The sequence below is a fragment of the Thalia democratica genome, chromosome 6 (genome assembly GCF_965202585.1).
Source record: "Thalia democratica chromosome 6, ktThaDemo2.hap1.1, whole genome shotgun sequence".
NCBI classification, from domain to species: domain Eukaryota; kingdom Metazoa; phylum Chordata; class Thaliacea; order Salpida; family Salpidae; genus Thalia; species Thalia democratica.
Window position 1 is genome coordinate 29451766 of NC_139170.1, and position 8520 is coordinate 29460285.

An 8520-nucleotide genomic window follows, 5' to 3' on the forward strand; every position below is an offset into this window, starting at 1 on the left:
AATTATGTGGTTAACATTTGTATAAAATATTTAAACTAGCTTTGTTTGTATAAAACAAACATAGATGTAGCTTTTAGACTTTAAAAAACAATTTTTTGTTCAGGTTTCCCTTTAAACTTTTTTATAAATACTTATGTTTTTTAATAAGCTTGGGACAATTAGTTTCATAAAAATATTTTAGTATAAATCCCCGTACTAAAAATTCCAAAATTTTTCACAGAAAAAATACTAGTGACAGTTCACAGTATGGCACTACTATAATTCTAGTTGCGAAAACTGACAACAAAGCTTATTCCCATAATATTGTCTAGCTCTAGCTTAAAGTGTTGGAAATTACGCTTGGTAAGTGTTTTAAAAAAGCATGAAACTTTTGTAACAAATTTTAGGAAAAAAAATTAAATAGTCTTTAAAAACTAGAATTAAAAATTAAGAAAAAGTGTTTATCAAAAGAAAGTTCAAGATGTTTAATTTTAGTTTCTTAATAATCTTATAATGTTTTTTTTAATAATTTTTTTGTTTTCGTTTAATATTTTACTTCATATCACACTTTAAGATGTCTACTTAAAGTATAAGTACGATTACTTTTTAAAGCAAAAGCCTGCAGTTTTTTTTTTTTAAGGGTGAAGAAAAATTTCTTCTCTGGTAAAACAATAGTTAAATAAAAATATGTAGATATAATTTTATTATTTAAAACATTAAACATAAAATATAGTTCACCAACACACCAGTAAAAAAGTACTTTTGTCAATTTTTATTATTAAAAAGGTTAGTTTTTCTTTTTCTCATCAGTTGTCTTTTTTTTCTGAAAATTAAAACATTGTTTGATTATAATATTACTAACAATGTTGAACTCTTTTTAAATTAGATTTTTAATTTTGGTTATTATATTGCAACGTGTTTATTTTGTCGACATGTTCTATTAGAAAACGTCAATAACAACTAATTTAATAAAATTTAGTATTTTCTAACTTTGTTACAGGTTAAAAAAAATGTTTTACCGTTTAACAAACAAACATACACATTTGTATCAATTAAGAAGTATGTATATAATAAATAAAAAAGTTTTTGAAATGATAAAATAATTAGATTAACTAAAAAAATAAACAATATACAACGACTTAAATATTTGCAAATCTTCTTTTATTGTGACATCATACGTTGCTAAAAACTCTCGTTTATAATGACGTCACAAAAAAATAAAGACAAATGATATACTTCATTAAATTTTTAAATCCTGACACCAACTGTAAGTATTATCTTTGCGCAGCGGCGATAACGTAACCAATGAGGTTTATCCGAGGTGCGTTTATTGCTAGTTGAAAACTATACCCAATACCCCACCCTTTGTCTGTGAAAAACCAGACTCTGAGGTAATTTCTGCAAGATGTCCACTGGACATCTTCATTTTGATTAATAGAAACATTTAGTTAAACCAGTAGTCTTCTCGGTTTGCAGCTATACATACTGGTAACGGGTTTAATTGCACAACGATATTTTTGCACGACAGTAAATAAAAATATATAAAATAAATTATTTAAAACCAAAAAAAAAACTACCGATCGAGGGTAATGGTTCGGGTTAACATTGATAGTAATAAAAATAATATTAAAACTAATAAAAAAATATATACAAAAAAAGTTCAACCTGTGCAAAAATGTCTCCGTTCAAAATTGTCTGCTCGTACAAAAGCGTCTTCGTGTAATTTTATTCCCTCGTGCAATTTTATACGCTCGTGCAAATTTAGTAGCTACCCGTACAGACTAGTGTGTGTAGGTAAGAGTTAACAAAAATGTTGGCAAATGTCTACAGATCCGAAGCCTGGACTTTCGTATGCCGTGAGAAGCTCAAGTTAACAAGGCAATAGCGAATGATTCGTGCTTGCATGTATAAACCGTTTAAAGGTTATGACTGACTGATGAGTCAAAGTCAGGACGAATTCGGTCTCAGTCTACCGAAGGCTTGTGTTCTGATGATCGAATTGGTATGACCAAACCTTGTTAACTTGAGCTTGTAAGTAAGAGTGTACAACTTTTTTAATTGGCGGCTCGGATTTACCAGATAGCTGTTTTAGCTTAAAAATTTTGAACGTTTGTTCATGAAGTTCATTTTAATTTGATTTGTATAAGAAGTTATCAAGCAAAAATGTACGTCGCGGGCCACAGAATTATGTTGACGGGCCAAATCTGGCCCCTGGACCGTGCGTTGCCATTTGCATAAAAACTATTTTACCTTGCCCAGGTGAATAAACAAAGTTTAAATAACGTTTTTTTTTGATTATTTTTATTAAAAAAACTACTTACAACAAAATTTGTAATTTTCAACTTCTTATTTATGTTATTAAGATTTTATAAACATATAAAAACGTTTTTATAATAATTTTCGTGCTTTTAATGTTCTAGTGTGCAAAAAAAAAACTTACAATAATTTAATGTGCACAGCTTTTAGTAGCAAATACAAGCCAAGAAAACCAAAAAAGTTTATTTTTTTATTTTTATGAAATATTCTGTGTAATTTAAACAACAACAATGAGTTTAAAACAGACCAATATCAAAAGTTAAACTTGTGATTGGAATAATAATAAGTTAATAAAATACTTTAAGTTCAGGATAAGCTTTTAAACATACTGTTTATAAAACTAAACTACTTATAACAAAAATTGCTACATATTTTTGTAGCAATTTGGGTCATCTTTAATAACTTCATTACTTAAATAACTGGTCAAGTAAAAAAACCCATAAGAGGTATAATTACTTTTTTTTAAACTTAGTATTTTATAAGTAGTCAAGATGTATAACATTTTATAAAAGTTTTACTTTAAATTGTAAGAGGTTGTAAAACTACAAACAATAACCTACTAAAATAATTTTATATTATCTATTCAGGCTATCGAACTAAAACAAAAATTTAAATGCTTAAGTTTTACTTTTTGTCATTACTATGTATTCAAGTAGTTTTTTGTAGTTCAATTAAAACGGTTTAATATTTAACTAAACTCAATACGATTGTAGTTCGATAAAATCAAAAAAAAAAACATCTTCATACCATAAAATCTTACGGGTTCAAGTGTTCTTGCACTGATATTATTGGAGTTCTTTACTTAGTAATTTTATTTGTGTCTTAAAAGGTTTATTTAGCTGATAATAAAACCTTTAAATAAAACCAACAAGCATCAAGTATAATAAAACTGTTTAAGCTACATCTTTTTCAATTTATTTAGTTTTTATACACTTTAAACGAGCAAGCGAAATTAGCTTTTTTTTACCTTAACTTCTAAATAAAAAACAATTGACTACCAATGATTATTTTCTTGATTTTATTAAAAAATTTGACTAATTTATTAGACAAAAAAAACTTAACAGTTATCGTTGTTTTGATAATATTATTGTGAGACATTTTTTAAAGTAACTATTATACTTTTAATAAATAAAATAAACATTTCTTAAGCATTTTTTATAAAAAACAATATTTTTGAACCGCATTTGTTAGAATACTCTTTAGCGGGTAACTGTAAACCCGAATACCTGTAGTGGTTAGTAAAAAAATAATTTAAACAAAAGCATTAAAAAAAAATTCAAGGTACTAGTAATTACTAATTAACACTAACTAGTTAAAATTTTTTGTAGTTTAATAACAACTGCAATTGTCTATAAAGCACTAAAGGCAAAATTATTAAGCAGTACTTACATTAAAATTGTTCCACGGATTTCATTATTTTGTATAGTAAACAAGTCTATACATATTTGATTACCAACCAAGCTGAGAAAAGTATCGATTGTTAACATAAGGTGGATATTTTTATTGCAATCTGCTCGAAGCTATTAAAACGTAAATATTTATTGGTTTTGAAAATCATATATTTTGTTAAGTAAGAAAAATAAAATATTCTTTTGACAATATTTATTCAACAAAACATAGAGCGCTTGTTCAAATAGCAACAAAATAAAAAACAGTCATAACAACAAAAATGCGTCAACTTCAACAAAAAAAAAATTAAAAACTATGAAACAAAACCTCAAACGTCAAACTCTTCAGATAAAACTTCAGCGGAATTTCACACGGAAATAACTTTCACTTAGGGGGATTCACCTCGAATGCGAAGGGCCAGCTGCATGTCCTTGGGCATGATGGTCACCCTCCTAGCGTGGATGGCGCAGAGGTTGGTGTCCTCGAAAAGCGCCACCAGGTAGGCCTCCGAAACCTCCTGCAGGGCACCGATAGCCGCAGACTGAAACCTCAGGTCGATCTTGAATGCCTGGGCGATCTCCTTGACGAGCCTCTGAAAAGGCAGTTTGCGGATGAGCAGCTCGCACGACTTTTGCAACTTTCTGATCTCGCGCAGGGCGACGGTACCGGGCCGGTAGCGGTGTGGTTTCTTCACGTGCAAAGAAGCAATTGACAAAGAGGATTTGGGAGCTAATAGATTACTAAATTAATTTTAAAACCTTATTGCACCTAACAAACTAACATCATTTAAAATTTAGTTGTAAATTCTACGGAAAATAATCTTAAGCAATGTATACAGCTTCATAGACCTATATTACAAATATGATTTTCATAAGTTAAAATATAGATAAAATTTCTGTATTAAAAATATCTGTTATCTTGTAAGGCAATATTTACATCTACCAGGTGATTAAATCTTAATAGTAATACTATTAACATTTTATTTTTGCGTTATATGCAATGATTTTTTTTTTAAAGGTTAAAGATATAGTTTTTAGTAAAAAACAACGTACAATAAATGCCAGATTTTTTAAGTCATAATACTTTTTTGTTCTGTTATAAAAATTATAAGTTAATAAGTTAATAGTCATAAATTATTATAAAACAACAACAACAACAACAACAACAACAAAAACAACAACAACAACAACAACAACAACAACAACAACAACAACAACAACTGTATAAATACAGTTGTTGTTATTTTTCTAGATGGTTTAAACAATCTAATACAGGGGTTAGCAAACTACAGCCCGCAATCCAAACGTTGCCCGTCAAGCAAAACATATTGACAAAAGTTTACAAATGTGCTCTTTTTTATGAGAAAACTGCTGCCTACTTTAAATTTATTTATTACACCTTTCGTCTATATAGAATCAAAGAAATTTGACTTAAGTTAATTTCTGTAAACATTTTTCCTATCCTCATTAAAGGTTGCCAACCCTTGCTCTAGTGTTTGAATAAAATCGAAATAGTTGACGGTGACATTTATTACACCTTTCATCTATATAAAATCAATTTTCTTTGATTTATAAAGATGAAAGGTGTAATAAATAAATACAAAGTAGGCAGCAGTTTTCTCATAAAAAAGAGCACATTTGTAAACTTTTGTCAATATGTTTTGCTTGACGTGCAACTTTTGGTTTGCGGGCCGTAGTTTGCTAACCCCTGTATTAGATTGTCCGAAATTATAACAAAAATAAGAACAATTGTAAATAATTAAGTGATACTTTTTATAAAAAAACAAAAAGTCACCTCTTTTCTTAAAAAAGCTAGCATTTTTTGTAACTGTTTTTTTAGTAAAAAACAATTTCTTAGAGCTTTTAAAAAAATATTTTACATTACATATAGCCAAAAATTAAAAAGTCAATGGTACTATTTTTATTCACCTGTTAAATTTGACTATTATCTAATAAGTTAAATTCGTACTTAAAATAAAGCCCTTCAAAGTTTGGTCATCGCTTATGACTGTTTTTCTGTAAAGTTTATATCTAAATTTAAAAGACTTTTATTGTTTAAACTTCAAGAAAAAATATTAAAAATTAATAGTGATAGTAAAAAAATAACTAAAGTAGACATACGTCAAAAATAGATTTTTATTGGTTAGAAGTTGTAAATTGTAATACATTTTGTTTAATAATATTTTTATTTTGTCTTAAAAGTATATATTCGTTGTATACTTTGAAACCTTTATCAAAAACATCACACTATTGAAGTACTAATTTAGTCAACCAATCAACAGTTTTTTTTTTTTCTTTTCTTAACTTAGACTTTAAATTTAAATATTAGAGGATTGTTTAAATAAAAGTATCCATTAGTCATTATTCAGTTTATAACAGTTTACAAGCTAGTTATAATGTTGCCTAATGTAATTTATTAAACACCAGTTTTTTGAAGCTTTTGAATTTTTTTATATATTTTAAAGTATGTTTTAAAATTTTAGTTATGCTTTGTGTTAGTCAAATAAATTTATCTATTCTTAGTCATCAGCACATTGAGACTTTTAGATTATTTGAGGTTCAATAAATTTAATAAAGTTAAAAGAAGATTGTATTTCGTAGGAAATGATGACACATGAACAGTTTATACATGAATTTAAACATAAAATTAAAAAGTTATATTAAATAGTATGAAATGGAAAACAATACAAGTTTTTTTGAGTCCATATTATTATGCTTTTAGTTGATTTTTTTGAGTTTTTCAAACTAGAATAAAATTTTGTTAATGCTTAAAGATATATTAATTGTATATTAGAAAAACTAAGCATTGGTATACAATCCGGAGAAATTTTCATGATAAATCATTAAATTTTACATATAGTTTTTACTTTTGTTGAATTTATTTAAATTATTTTATAAATCCATAAATTTCACAGGTACTTTTGAGTTAGTCCAGCACGTAATGGCCTGCACCAAGCAACCAGTAAAGACTACGGCACGAAAGACCGTCGGAAAGAAAGTTCCCGCCAAGAAAGTTGCTGCCAAACTGCCAAGCAAAATAGCTCCCAAATCCGCCCGAAAGTCAATTGCTTCTTTGCACGTGAAGAAACCACACCGCTACCGGCCCGGTACCGTCGCCCTGCGCGAGATCAGAAAGTTGCAAAAGTCGTGCGAGCTGCTCATCCGCAAACTGCCTTTTCAGAGGCTCGTCAAGGAGATCGCCCAGGCGTTCAAGATCGACCGGAGGTTTCAGTCTGCGGCTATCGGTGCCCTGCAGGAGGCTTCGGAGGCCTACCTGGTGGCGCTTTTCGAGAACAACAACCTGTGCGCCATCCACGTCAGGAGGGTGACCATCATTCCCAAGGACATGCAGCTGGCCCTTCGCATTCGAGGTGAATCCCCCTGAGTGAAAGTTATTTCCGTGTGAAATTCCGCTGAAGTTTTATCTGAAGAGTTTGACGTTTGAGGTTTTGTTTCATATTTTTTAATTTTTTAGTTTGTTGAAGTTTACGCATTTTTGTTGTTATGACTATTTTCTAATTATTTGCTATTTGAATTAGCGCTCTATGTTTTGTTGAATAAAATTTTGTCTAAAAAAAATCTTTTTATAGCTTAACAAAACTAGGATATTGAAACCAATAATAATACTTTTTAATATATTCGAGCGGAATGCAAACGAAATATCTAAGTTAACAATTAATTTTTTTTTATGTATAGACTTGCTTACTTTCAAGTAAATTTCCTGGAATCATTTTAAACAGTACTGCTTGATAACCTTACCTAAAGTGCTATGTAAGGCTATTGCAGTTGTTATTAATTTCAAATATATAATAAATTAAAATATTTAACTAGTTAATTCTAAACAGTAGTTGCTTCTGCCTTGTGACTTATTTGTTTTAATTTTTCTTAACTTTTTTCATATAAATCCCCACATTTATTTGAAAGCAGCTACATGCATAAGAGTTTTATCAAAAGCGACCCGCGAATAATTTATTATAAGGATATTGTTGAATGAATATATATTGTAATATATTTAAGAAATAGTTTTCCATGAACAGTTTTACAACAATATTAACAAAATTATAAAGAAACCTTAAATTGTTAGTCTTTAATTAATTTACCAATATAAGAAAATATTCATATCAATTTATATTTAACCAAATATTTCTTTTATTTAATAAAAAATAAGCCATTTTCGATTGCTTGTTTAAAGTGTATAAATACTGAATAAAATGAAGAAGAGGTAGCTCAAAACAGCTTTATTAACAACTATAATGCTTGTTAGTTTTACTTAACCGTTACATTATCAGCTAAATAAACCTTTTTAAGACAACAAAACTAATTTTATTAAAGAACTTAATTTAGTAATTATTAGTTTTTTTGTCTCAAAACATTTAAAGCTGTAATACAGTACGGTTTAAAGATGAAAATAATATTTGATTTTGTCCGATCGAAACGTAGTTAGTTTTATAAAGTATTAAAACGGTTTAATGAAAAAAACTACTTAAAACACATAATACAAACATAAAGTAAAACTTAAGCAATCAAATTTTTATTTTAGTTTGATGGTATGAGTGGCTAGTACAAAATTTACTTTATTAGTTTTTTGTTTTGTTTTTAGTTATAAACCCCACAAATTAACTCAGTATAAATAGTAAGGTTAATAGTTTGGAAACTATTGTAAACTTAAGTTAATTACTAGTATGATATGTAAAACTTTATATGAAAAAGGACTTTAAACCTTGTAAGTTAATACTTTTTTCTTTAAAATATTTTAGAAAAATATTAAATGGTACATAAATCTTTAATAAACGTTTCTAACAGTTTAAACCGTATTCATAATATTTAACAAAAAAGT

At 28.0% G+C, this 8520-nt stretch overlaps 2 protein-coding genes and 1 non-coding gene across 3 annotated transcripts; 2 read left to right on the forward strand and 1 right to left on the reverse strand.

The window, feature by feature from the left end:
- The first annotated feature begins 1255 nt into the window (after nucleotides 1–1255).
- Nucleotides 1256–1399, forward strand: LOC145839648 (U4 spliceosomal RNA). The gene has a single exon (XR_014370089.1). It is a non-coding gene; the product is annotated as a U4 spliceosomal RNA (small nuclear RNA).
- Nucleotides 1400–4072: 2673 nt separating this feature from the next.
- On the reverse strand, nucleotides 4073–5010 carry LOC145838936 (histone H3.3 type 2-like). The gene is made up of 2 exons (XM_082946554.1): nucleotides 4974–5010; nucleotides 4073–4413 (listed from the first exon to the last, which is right to left on the reverse strand). Exons 1-2 carry the CDS (start codon nucleotides 5008–5010, stop codon nucleotides 4073–4075), a joined length of 378 nt encoding a protein of 125 aa, XP_082802680.1.
- A 1614-nt stretch (nucleotides 5011–6624) lies between these two features.
- LOC145838937 (histone H3.3C-like) lies at nucleotides 6625–7068 on the forward strand. The gene has a single exon (XM_082946555.1). It carries the CDS (start codon nucleotides 6625–6627, stop codon nucleotides 7066–7068), a length of 444 nt encoding a protein of 147 aa, XP_082802681.1.
- The last annotated feature ends 1452 nt before the right edge of the window (nucleotides 7069–8520 follow it).